Here is a 13,005-nt window from a genome sequence, read left to right on the forward strand (position 1 = left end):
GGAGGCAGAGGCAGGCGGATCTCTGGGAGTTCAGCCTGGTCTGCAAGAGCTAGTTCCGGGATGGGCACCAAAGCTGCAGAGAAACCCTGTCTCGAAAAACCAAAAAAAAAAAAAAAAAAAAAAAGTAGTTGTTATCTGCATTTAAAATGGCATTTTGTGTGTGTGTGTGTGTTAAAAAAAAAAAGAGTGTGTAAGGTCAGAGGGCAACTTTTGAGAGTAGTTGTTCTCCTTGTCTGGGATCTTGAATTCAGGTCATCAGGTATGCTGGCAAGCACCATTAACCTGAAAACCTAAACTTTTAATGATTAAGTCTCAAAGGCCCAACATATGTGTTGGAATGTAACTTCAATGTTGGGTCACTTTCCCCTTCATCTGCAGTGATCGAAAGTGATGCCGCGGACATTGTCTTCCTGATCGACAGCTCCGATGCCGTGAAGCCCGACGGCCTTGCTCATATCCGAGACTTTGTCAGCAGGATTGTCCGCAGACTCAACATTGGCCCCAGTAAAATGAGGATTGGGGTCGTGCAGTTCAGCAATGATGTCTTCCCAGAATTCTACCTGAAGACCCACAAGTCACAGGCCCTTGTTCTTGACGCCATACGACGCCTGAGGTTCAAAGGAGGGTCTCCCCTGAACACTGGCAAAGCCCTGGAGTTTGTGGCCAGAAACCTCTTCGTGAAATCTGCTGGGAGCCGGATAGAAGATGGGGTGCCTCAACACCTAGTCTTATTCCTGGGTGGGAAGTCCCAGGATGACGTGACTCGGCATGCCCAAATCATAAGCTCATCAGGGATCATGAGTTTAGGGATAGGTGACCGAAACATCGATCGGGCAGACTTGCAAACCATCACCAATGACCCCAGACTGGTCTTCACGGTTCGGGAATTCAGAGAACTGCCCAACATAGAAGAGAGGGTCAGACTTTCATTTGGACCATCTGGGGCTACTCCACAGCCTCCCGGTGGTGTAGACGTATTTTCTCCTTCACGACCAGGTACGAGCTGTTTGATGCATGGTTGCAGAATGTGGTATCAGCTGACTTCAACGAAATGATAACTAGATTTCTCTGCAATGATTTGCTTACTGTCGTGTCTGCAGATGTTAGAAGTTAAATAGTGGGGAAATAGTTCATTTGACATTGTTGAGGGAAACATGTCCCCAAAGTCAATGGTCATCAGTCCGTCAACCCTGAGGCTACCTGTAGGGCTGCTGAAAGGCTTGGCATAGGGATCCCAGTCATTGGCTTGAGTCAGCCAGAGCCATACTGTACACAGCTTTGGAGTCAGGTCATCCCTCACGGTGGGTTACCTACTGTGGTCTAGGCACCCTTCCTTCTTTGAACCCATATGGTCACCACGACTGTCCTACTTACAGCAGCCTCTTCATGTTCCAAGTTCTCACCCACGAATCTCCAATCCAACCCCTCCAGACCCCCGGCCTTCTCCTTTTCTGGGTGATGGTCATTCAGACACTCAGTGTCCTCAAGCAAGGGTGGTTTTTCTGAGGGAGCCGTGGTTCCTGTTGATTCTTTAACTGTCTCCTTCTGAGCTGGGTGGGCATGTCCTGTGTTCATCATACTGTCTCCAGTCTCCCATCTTGGCATTTCCAGAAGCATCTGCGATTGCAAGTCCCTATTAAACTCCCAGCATAAGTCCACATGGTCAGGTGACCGGGTCTGGTTTGCTGAGTTCTTAAAATCCTTTTTCTTTTATTTAAGTGACTTGCCATTTATCTTCCAGTTTTTAGTGTACTGTCTGCAGGATGGGGCTAGAGGGGCATGAGCTAGGGTGGGGGCTCTCCTTACACACGAAGCAGTAGACATGTTAGCTGTCTTGATTTGCGTGTGTGTGTTCATACTCTGAGTCTGGAGACCTGAACTCCCCTCATTTTCATCTTCTTTGTATTCACTTGTAGAGAAGAAGAAGGCGGACATTGTATTCCTGCTGGATGGGTCCATCAATTTCAGGAGGGAAAATTTCCAGGAAGTGCTTCGTTTTGCCTCTGAAATTGTGGACACTGTCTATGAAGAGGGTGACTCCATCAGAGTGGGGCTGGTCCAGTACAACTCAGACCCCACGGATGAATTCTTCCTACGGGAATATTCCACCAAAAGGCAGATCATTGATGCCATCAACAAAGTGGTCTACAAGGGAGGGAGGCATGCCAACACCAAGGTGGGCCTCGAGCACCTGCGGCAGAATCACTTCGTGCCCAGTGCTGGCAGCCGCCTGGATGAGCGGGTCCCTCAGATTGCCTTCGTGATCACGGGAGGGAAGTCAGTGGAGGATGCTCAGGACGTGAGCCTGGCTCTCACCCAGAAAGGTGTCAAGGTGTTTGCTGTCGGGGTGAGAAACATTGACTCTGAGGAGGTGGGGAAGATTGCCTCCAACAGCGCCACGGCCTTCCGGGTCAGCAGCGTACAGGAGCTCTCGGAACTCAGCGAGACGGTACTGGAGACCCTGCATGACGCAATGCATGAGACCCTCTGTCCTGGTGTGACAGATGTTTCTAAAGGTAAACGACATGTGCATAACTTCCCCCTTCCTGCTGACACTGAGTGTCCCTAGTGCTGTCCTGGGGGTTCCTCAGGCTCATGGTTGCTTTTATTTATTTATGACCCTGTGCTCTTCCACCCACTGTTCTAGAAGGTTCTTCCTGGATAAGAGTCAAAGTCTTATCAGCTTCACTTTTTTCCCCACTATTTAATTTCCCAGAGAGTTTGGACTCATATCTATCTATCTATCTCTATCTATCTATCTATCTATCTATCTATCTATCTATCTATCTATCTATCTTTGTGACATAGCCTGCTTTGGAGCCTAGACTGACCTGGAATTATGAAACTTCTGGGTGGGCTGGTGCTGGGGTTATAGGTGTGCCTCTCACATGTTTATTGATTGGAACAGTTGCCCGGGTGGGGACATTTGTGTTCTACAGTACCTTCAATTTAAAACACCAACTTGAGATATACTTAAATACCAAATATACATGATTGTGCCCAAACAACTAACACCCCAACCCCCAAAGAGCAAACATGTATTCAAGTGTCCCCAGTTTTGGTCCCTGAGAGTGAGAGAGTCAGAATTAGCTGCTTTCTGAGCTTGCACATGGAGGATCTCATTTTTCTCTCGACCTTCATCTCTCCTTGCCAGCCTGCAATCTGGAAGTCATCCTGGGCTTTGATGGATCTCGGGATCAGAACGTGTTTGTGAGCCAGAAGGGCCTCGAGTCCAAGGTGGAGACCATCTTGAATCGAATCAGCCAGATACAAAGGATCAGTTGCAGTGGCAACCAGCTGCCTACTGTGCGTGTGTCTGTGGTGGCCAACACGCCCTCTGGGCCAGTGGAGGCCTTTGACTTTGCTGAGTATCAGCCAGAGCTGTTCGAGAAGTTCCGCAACATGCGTAGCCAGCACCCGTACATCCTCACGGCTGACACGCTGAAGCTGTACCAAAACAAATTCAGGCAGTCCTCACCCGACAGTGTGAAGGTGAGCGTGTGAGGGCTGGGAGCTCCATGCGCAGCACCGTGGACTCCTCTCGCTTCTGGAAGCCATCCTGAGTGATTGGCGAGGCTCACGATGGATGAGACAGGGTTGTTGGTGCCTGTGAGGAGAGTTACTCTCTTATGGAGGGACCGTAGTTCCCCGTGTCTTCTTCCTCTTGTTAGATCCCCTTAAGCCCCCAGTGTCTCAGAAATTAGTAGCTCAGCAAGGGAGAAGTGGATTTGCGATGGACCCATTTTTAATTATAATGTTTTTAAAGGTAGCTGTCTGTTTGTATTCTCTCTCTGTACATACATGCATCATACACATGCACATCACACCACATACATAGCCCCACAGCACACATACACATAGCACACATACTTACCACAATGCACATACACTAACACACATAACACACTCACCAAATACATATGTTACACATAGCACACTCACACACACTACAGCACACATACTCATAACACTCTCATATACATACACACCACATTACAATTACACATAACATACTCACCACATTGCACACACACCCCACTGCACATATACACAACACACACACCACTACACATGCACACACACAGAGAGACACATACACAGACTCACACACATACACTACATCACACATACATCTAACACACTCGACACACTACACACACAGACACACATGCACATTACATCACGCATACACAGAACACACTTGGCACACTGCACACACATGCACCACTGTACGCACACACATTATGTGCACTCACGCTTTATTTGTTTGCTGAGGCTGCCAAACAAAATACCACAGGCATGGTGCCTTAAACCACAAGAATTTCTTTCTCACAGTGTTGGAGGCTGAAAAGCCCATGTGAGGACCTAGGCAGGGCTGTTCTCTGCAGCCTCTCAGCTTGACTTGTAAATGGCAGTGTTCTCCGTGGGTCCTCACATGGTCATCCCTCTGGCTATTTGTGGCTTGGTCATCTCCTCCTAGGAGGTCACCGGTCAGAATAGATTAGGGGCCACCCAGCAATCTTACTCATCTTAGCTGCTTCTTTAAGGTCCTGCCTGCAAGTGCAGTCACATTCTAAAGTATCGGAAATTAGAATGTCAACACAGTTCAGTACACACACACGCACACACACATACAATTTCTAGAAACTATCTCATAAGTATGAGAATGAGATAAACTTTGTTGCCATTGTTAATAGATTTTAAAGATAAATCAAACATGGATACATATTCCTTTAAGTTACATGTTGATAGCACAGTGCCCTTGACCTTGGCCTACAGTCTCCTCAACTGTAGATGAGGAATTTGACCTCGCTACAACCTCTCAGTTCCCTTTCAACCGTCTTTGATGTTCCCCGGCAGTAGCGTGAGCCTTGACTCCTCCATTACTTACAGGTGGTCATCCACTTCACGGATGGAGCGGATGGAGACCTGGCTGACTTACACAGAGCGTCAGAGGAACTCCGGCAAGAAGGTAGGTCCCAGGCTTCCATGGTGTGAGAAGTGAGCCCCTCCCCACTGCCCATGGCAGACCTGCCACTTTTCTGCCACTCCACCTGTCAACACCATTCCTGGGGTGTGGGCTTTAAGAGGCCCTTGCCCTGGCATCTTGGCCCTCCATTCCTGCTTGGGCTGTAACATAAGGGTATTGAAGCTACTTTTGAGCAAGGGCAGCATTAGTGCCAGGACCTGGCCCCGCTTCAAGATACATTTACCAGGGGGAATATCCAGAATTATATTATTCAGAATTATGTGGGGCTTTCGCGTAAAAAGCTCAAGTATTAGTTCATTCAAGGCCGTCACATAACTGAGGATGGGATGAGTTGACGAGGAAGACATCACCCTATCAGTTTGCACGTCCACAGCTTAGTAGTCAAGTCACTATAAATAACACAGCCAATAGTAATCACTGAAATTAATATATGCTTGACTAATGTAAAATAAATCACATAAGCGCTTATCAAGCAGATTTGCCCATGGCTGGATGAGCAGCCTTTCTTGTCAGAGGAGCGTTGGAAAGTCCCGCTGTTGACTGCCACGCAGTTGCCAAAGCCAGAGGTTCTAGAGCAGTGGTTCTCAACCTTCCTAATACCGGCACCCTTTAATACAGTTCCTCATGTTGTGGTGACCCACAACCATAGAATTATCTTCATTGCCACCTCCTAACTATAACTTTGCTACTGTTATGAATTATAATATAAAATCGGATATGCAGGATATCTGCTATGTGACCCCCAGAGGGGTCATGACCCACAGGTTGAGTCACCTCTCTAGAAGATGTTAAGGAAGCAGAGCTATGCGAACACACTGTCTTGAAATAAAAGTGTTATTTATTTATTGTGTGCATGTGTGCACATGTGTGTGTGGACCAAGTGTGTGCAGATGCCCTCAGAGGCTAGAAGAGGATATCAGGATATCGTATCCCCTAGAACTGGAGTTACAGACAGTTGTGAGCCATCTGTTGTGTGTGCTGGGAACCAAAACTGGGTCCTCTTCCAGAGCAGCAAGCGCTCTTAACCACCCGAGCCATCCCTCCAGACCTACCTAAGTGCATTCTATGTGTTAGCTGCCCCCTGCCCCCAACACAGTGGAGAGGACCTGCTGTGTCCCCATTTTAGATGCATTAATACTTCAGTTCTCTGTACGGCCAACCGCGGTGTCCTTCATGGGCATCTCTTCTATTACTCAGGAGAGTTCAGCATTCCAACTCTTCCAAGAAGGAAGGAAATGGGTTTCACCAAACATGGATGGGTCACAGCAAAGTTTTTTTTTTTTTTTACTGTGAACGTTTCTTTTAAAGCAAACAACAAACAAGCACACACAAAGGACCAGGGATGTATCTCAGTTGTAGAAAGTAGGCATAGCGTGCAAACTGTTCCCAGTTTGGTGGTTTGATCCCCAGAATCACCAAAAGCAAACATGGGCCAGAGAGATGGATCAATGGGTAAAAGCGACCACCACCTTGCCTGCTAACCTGAGCTCAATTTCCGGGGGGCCCACAGGGTAGAGGGAACAAACCAATTCCTCAAAACTGCCCTCCTCTGCCCGTCACGTGTGTATGTGGTGCTTGGTGTCACCCTCCCAAAATGAACAATTGTAAATTGAACAACAACAACAACAAAGCCCCCCCAAATTGGATAACAGAGCAAAACCAGAGTCAGGTAAAAGGACATCTGGGTCTCTAATGCCTAGACAAGGTGTGTCAAACGGTTTTTTCCTCACAGGTGCCCGAGCTCTGATCCTGGTGGGCCTTGAACGCGTGGCCAACCTGGAGCGGCTGATGCAGCAACTTGAGTTTGGGCGGGGCTTCATGTACGACAGGCCCCTGAGGCTCAACTTGCTTGACTTGGACTACGAGCTGGCAGAGCAGCTTGTGAGTCTTCGTTTCTGTTAAAGGGTTTTACGCACACACTAATTTAGATTTTTTGGCATCTGAAGACAGTAAAACTGGAGGATGTTTTGATGGCCTGGTGACTGGGGGAAGGGCATATGAGTGTCTCATTTGATTCACCTGAGACCTGCTTTATTTCTGTATGAGTCCTGGATATGCTATCTGCCTTATCTGCATGATAGAATCAAGACTATACAGGGAAGGAGGGACAGAGACCACTTCTGGGTGGGAAAATCCTTTCCTTGCCTCCCTTCCAGGCTCCTCTCTTAGTGAGAGTAGTTGCCTCCTGGGGTGGGGAGTAGGGGTGAGGGACAGGATCACTGATTCTCAGATAGTGGCTAATTCTTTAAAAGTGGGAGGGACCAGCTATGTCCCCTTCTTCCTCTCCACTTCTTTCTGTCATAAAAAAAAAGATAGGTCATTTTTATTGGGTAGAAGCAGGTTCAGCCTAGAACAGGGCAGAAAACGAAGTCTGTAGGGGGTTCTTTGCAAGAGAACACTCATGATCAGCACTCCTTCAGTGGACAGAAATATAAACACATTGGGATGTGTAAGGTCAGAGGCTGAGGGAAGGATACAGAGGTGGCTGGTGGCATTAGAGACACTGGTGACCCATACTGTGGTGGTTGTGGCTCAGAATCCAGGGTCCCATGGCTGCTCCAAGGGCTCCTCCAGGTAAATACTGATTTCCACAGCTCAGAGGAAGGGTGTGGGTCCCCAATTTTGAATCTTCTTTGACCTCAGTCAGCTCCAGTGTATTTGTTGGATTTTGTATTTGAGGCTTAGACATATTTAAGTTATACTGAAAATGCAAGCCTTGAATGTCTGCACTGGAAATATCTGGAAACTGGGCCCAGTCTAGGGTACTGTGGATAAGAACTATAGTTGGTTGCCCTTTCCTCTTCCAACAGTGGCATCTCACCCTATGCCAAAAGCTGAACCCTCAGCAGCAGCCAGCTTTAGGAAGTGGCCTTAGGTAGCTTCATTGCGTGTGCTGCAGACTGGGACTGTTACCAGCACATTGGTGTTCGCTGTTTTCTCTTCTTTATATTTATTTATTTCCTTGGCAGGATAACATTGCTGAGAAAGCTTGCTGTGGGGTTCCGTGCAAGTGCTCTGGAGAGAGAGGAGACAGAGGGCCCATTGGTAGCATCGGGCCAAAGGTATGGATACAACTACCTTCTTCACGCTGCAGGCTGGACTTTAGACTCAGACACTACTTAGCTGCGTGACTTCTCCAATACCATGGATGGGCATGAGAGAGGGAGAAAGACCCTGGTCATATGGCCAATTCTGTGCTCCTGGGCATCCCCAGGGTGTGTCTTGTTGTTGATGGAAAAGGCCTAAGCACCTGACACAGTCCCTTCTTCTGCTAGTTGGGAGAATCTGCTCTTCGACACCTGGGTTTGTCTTTTCATAAAACAGCTTGAAAAACCCGAGCCTACCCACTGGCAGCCTCACGATGTGGGTCAGTGGTACGCTTAGGGCTTGCCTTGAAGAAGTGCCACCAGCTCTCTTGGTGAAGAAAGAGTCTGAGCCATTCTGACGGAAAGAGCCATCACTGAGGATTGAGTGGGCGGCACTCTCCGTTCTGCCCACTGCTCTACTGCCCTGCAGGGTGTCAGAACAGCCCCACCCAGTGAAGGGATCACTGAGACGCTTTATGTGGAGCACAGGTGACTTCATTTCTTGTGTTTTATTTCAGGGTATCTCTGGGGAAGACGGTTACCGAGGCTACCCTGGTGACGAAGGCGGACCCGTGAGTAAAAGCTACCCTTTCCCTCAAGTTTTCCCTGGCTCTTGTTCTTCTCAAGGTGGGACTGCACATTGGCGTTTGTAACATGTCTGGTGGCCAGGGCTTTTCTCATTTGGAAGAAAGCAATTTCCTAACTTACTTAACCATTTTCCTCGCATTTTTGTGCTATGAACAGTGAGGGTCTTTGGGTGTGACAGTTACGGGTGTGGCATGCAGGTGGAGACTTGATTTGTTTGCAGAGTAGACAAAGGTTAGACAGAGGGCCACCAAGTACGGTGTGCCCAGTGTCCACTTACATGAATAGGAGCAGAAACTAGTGGTAAACATCCCTAATCCCCACTTTTGAGAGGCCGAGGCAGGGGGATGATGGGCAGCCTGAGCTATTATGTAGCAAGACTTTGGCAAGTCTGAGAGGCTTTGGGACCTTAGGTAGGACAAGGTCCATTTCTGGGATATGGGATGGAGAGACTCCAGAGGCCTCCTGGTGTCCAGCCTAGGTAAGGGAGTCAGTGCTGGCCCTGTTGCCATGGGACAGCTAGAAACCTTGACAATATAGAGGAATGGTCAGGGGAAAAGAACATCTATGGGACCCAGCACCCATACTGGGTATCAGGGTTACTGATATTCAACCAGTCAGGCAGTAGCCCCTGGGGGTTGCTACCATTCCAGAGCCTATTTCCCTCCCCAGCAATAAAGTTGTGAGTTCTTGCTCAGCCAGGAGCTAGAGACTAAGGATGTTGTGGCACAGATAGCCTGGTTATAGTGAAGTCCTCCTCATGCTGCGTGCCATTCTCTGAGACAGAGTTAGAAGAGACATCAGACAAAGAACTCTGGCTTGCAAAATGCCTCTTTTCTTTGCAGGGTGAGCGAGGTCCACCTGGTGTGAATGGAACACAAGGTTTCCAGGGCTGCCCAGGCCAGAGAGGAGTCAAGGTACAGTACGGATTTGGGGGTGTAAGAGAGTCAGGGTAGCGCATGAAGGGAGGGATCTGACCTCTTCATGTGCGTTGAGGAGGGAGGGTTGCAGGCTGGGGTTTTCTCCATTCTCAGTGCCCAGTAGCTCTGCACTGGGTGGGTCAGGAGTCCAGAGCAGAGGCTATGGCTGGAAGGGAGCCTGAGTGTTTCCTGTGGAAACATTTAGCAGCCAGGAGTCAGTCAGGAGGTACAAGAGGCTGCAGGGAGGAGCAGAAAGGGGTGCAGCCATGAACTGCATAGGATTCCAGGGTCAGCTGCTTGCAGCCATGGAGAGCGGGGGTGGAAGGGAAGGGCTTGCACACCGCAAGTTATGAAGCTGGCCTTCTGTCTGTGGATTTACCTCTCCTTTCTGAGGATGAAGCCCACCCAAGTGTTCACCTCTAGGCAAATTCACTTTACAGCACCCTACTTGGCAGTGAGAGAGGAAGCCAGAATGTATGTTTAATATAGAACCTTCAGAGCCAGGGGCTTTTGGATGTTGGCATGGGGGTGGGGTGGGAGTGGGGTCGTCGTCCTTTGGCTTCTGTACTGAGGGACTGGCTCTGTGTCACTCGTGCTTCCTTTGTTCCCATCCCTTCCAGGGTTCTCGAGGATTCCCAGGAGAGAAGGTAGTAAAGTTTGTTTGTTTTAATGAAAATACCCCGATACTTCCTATTTTCCCTTGATGGGATAACTCATTCCACTCCCTGTCTGCCTCTTTTTTCCCAGGGTGAACTGGGAGAGATTGGTTTGGATGGTCTGGATGGTGAAGAGGTGAGCGACTTGACTTCCCAAGGACCTCTATTCATGAGGTCCAAGTTTCTAGCAGCTGAGTCCCTAGGAGCCATCACATCACGTGACCCTCTCTCATTGCCTTTGCAGGGAGACAAGGGGTTACCTGGTTCATCTGGAGAAAAGGGGAGTCCCGGAAGAAGGGTAGGTGTCCCTTTATCTCACTGTTTCCTGGGTTAGGGGAAGACATAACACCATCTCCCAGGACCAGCTTGTATTCTTCCCAAGGGTTTGCATGTAGATGTATGAATGATGTCCCCTCTCAACTGTAACATCCTATATGCTATGTCCTTTTTGGAAAGCATGTTCCACAAGGTGGAGAATAAGTTTGTTATGTTATAAATGAATTCCCAATGCTTAGTACCGAGTGGCTCCCTGGGAAACCTATGTGGACTAACCAAACCCATCAGAAATATTTTGGTGTTATTTGGGAGCTAAAGAGATGGCTGAGTGGTTGAAAACATACCCTAATCTTACAGAGGACTCTAGCTCAGTTCCTAGCACTCAGGTTGGATTTTTCACTACTGCTTTTAACTTCCACTCCAGGAAATATGATGCCCCCTGCTGGCCTCTGCAGACACTGCACTCAGGTTCATACACACAGATAGACACATATACATACTTATAATGAAAACGTACTTTAGAAGTGACCTTTTCCAGCCTCATGCTAAGTAGAAAATAGCAACAGGTGTTATAGTGAGACTTACAAAATGGGGAATGTAATTTTGATGAATTATCTAGACGTTTAATGTATGGCATGAGGTTATAATTAATAAACACTGCCGTATTAGAAATTCTGGTTAGAATAGAAAACATCAGTTGCTTTGATTACAGAAACAAAGCAATTGAGTGGGGCAATAGATACAATCACTTCCTTCACCATAGCAACTATCTCACACCTGTATATGTCTCATACCATCATGTCATAGATCTCAAATATTCACTAAAATGCCTGAAAAAAATTCCACCAGAAATTTCTAGTTTTTAACTTCCATTGTGTGATTGGGTTTAGGGTGACAAAGGACCCAAAGGAGACAAAGGAGAGAGAGGAGATGTTGGAATTCGAGGTGACCCGGTAAGGTGGAGTCTCTATTGTGGATGTCTGGCGGTGGGGGGAGGAGGCTTATGGAAGAAGAAAGGAGTGGCTTACATTTTGAAATTGCTTTAAAACATGTTGATCAAATTTATCCTTCCCTTTCAATTTTGGGGGTCATTGGAGATGATATATTTCTATCGCAGGCATTGGCAAGTCACTTGGTAGTTGTGTGTCCCAGAGTCCTCCTAAGATGCCCTCTGGACACTTCTTGCTTGCCTTAGAAAACGAACCAATGTAGTTCTCAGTAGTTCTTGGCTTTGTAAACCCTTTAAGCTAAGGCCCACTGCTGAGACGGCCTGTTCTGTAGGTCAGCTACCTCTGTAGTAGAGGAAGGAAAGTGAGGCCAAATGTTCTCCTCAGTAGGGAAGGACTTGTGAGGCACAGTGGGGACTGTGGTTATGCTATGAGTGTTAGCTGGGCAGGGCATAGCTCGGAGGACAATTTTTGAGAACCTTCTCTTTGTGCTGTTACAAAGAATTCCAAGGGTTGCAGCTTTCCTCATGTGGGGCTCATTTCCCAACCCCTGTTGTTTTCAGGGTGACTCAGGACGGGACAGCCAGCAGAGAGGACCCAAAGGAGAGACGGGTGACATTGGCCCCATGGTACAGTGATCCATACCCAGAGACCCCCTGCGCTCAGGGCAGAAAACTGACTCTCGTGCCCTTCGCCCGTCACTAACCGCAACCCCCATGACCTGAGACCAGCAACGTTGTTCCCCAAAGCCTGAATTTTTCTAAGAGTATCTTAGAAAAGAGAGCTCTAAGAGGAGCTCTGTCCTGCAGTCAACAAACCCCTCCCCTGGAAGTATACTCCGCCCCCCCCCCCCCCCCCCGCTCCCTCTCCAGTGGCTCCAGCATCATACTCTGGGGTGTAATGTTCTTCTCTGCTGGTGAGAATCTCACTCATTTTTTGTCCCACCCCCAGGGTCTCCCAGGCAGAGATGGCATCCCGGGAAGTCCAGGAGACCCCGGAAAGGATGTGAGTATCTTAGGATGCTGTGCACTGCCAGGCTGCTCGGTGGCAAGAGATTGGTACAAAATATCTGGTTCTGTGATATGGAGTAGTTCCTTACGGGGGGGTTGGGCCATTCCTGAAATAATCTTTGTTTTATACTGTACATACACAGCACTAAAAATAAGACAATTTGCATCCATTTAAAATGAGTAGGGTTTGGCTTTTGATTTAATGTTGCTGTGCCCCTAGATTGTTTGCTCGGCTGACAGTTCTGGAGGCTTCAGGGAAGCCCCACAACATAGCATAGGGCCTTCATGCCTTCACAGAGCATAGCTAGCAAGGGCCTCCATGCTTGTCTTCTCACGGTGGAAAGGCAGAAAGCAAGATGTAAGTCCTTCAATCGAATTTGTTGCCTATAGAAAATTTTTATTCTTGGTTTCCTCAATCACCCGTTGCTTCTCCTTCCCTCAGTCTTTCCTCCCTCCTTCAGTGCTTTTTCTTTCCTTTGATAGAAAACACTAAATACTTAAAGAAAAAAACTCTTTGCTGTTTTCAAGTATTTGA

At 48.0% G+C, this 13,005-nt stretch overlaps 1 protein-coding gene across 2 annotated transcripts in view; it reads left to right on the forward strand.

Annotated features, from left to right (window-relative positions):
- Window positions 1–13,005, forward strand: part of Col6a3 (collagen type VI alpha 3 chain) — an 81,666-nt gene that overhangs the window by 42,274 nt on the left and 26,387 nt on the right. For both annotated transcript variants that reach the window (XM_057758844.1, XM_057758839.1), the window contains 14 exons: window positions 379–996; window positions 1,917–2,516; window positions 3,155–3,492; window positions 4,894–4,972; window positions 6,723–6,871; window positions 7,960–8,052; window positions 8,595–8,648; window positions 9,507–9,578; window positions 10,202–10,228; window positions 10,329–10,373; window positions 10,482–10,535; window positions 11,404–11,466; window positions 12,024–12,089; window positions 12,412–12,465. In XM_057758844.1, coding sequence (XP_057614827.1) covers window positions 379–996; window positions 1,917–2,516; window positions 3,155–3,492; window positions 4,894–4,972; window positions 6,723–6,871; window positions 7,960–8,052; window positions 8,595–8,648; window positions 9,507–9,578; window positions 10,202–10,228; window positions 10,329–10,373; window positions 10,482–10,535; window positions 11,404–11,466; window positions 12,024–12,089; window positions 12,412–12,465 — 2,312 coding nt within the window. The remainder of the gene's footprint in view (window positions 1–378; window positions 997–1,916; window positions 2,517–3,154; window positions 3,493–4,893; window positions 4,973–6,722; window positions 6,872–7,959; window positions 8,053–8,594; window positions 8,649–9,506; window positions 9,579–10,201; window positions 10,229–10,328; window positions 10,374–10,481; window positions 10,536–11,403; window positions 11,467–12,023; window positions 12,090–12,411; window positions 12,466–13,005) is intronic.

Source organism: Chionomys nivalis, chromosome 2 (assembly GCF_950005125.1).
Source record: "Chionomys nivalis chromosome 2, mChiNiv1.1, whole genome shotgun sequence".
In the NCBI taxonomy this organism is placed as follows: Eukaryota; Metazoa; Chordata; class Mammalia; order Rodentia; family Cricetidae; genus Chionomys; species Chionomys nivalis.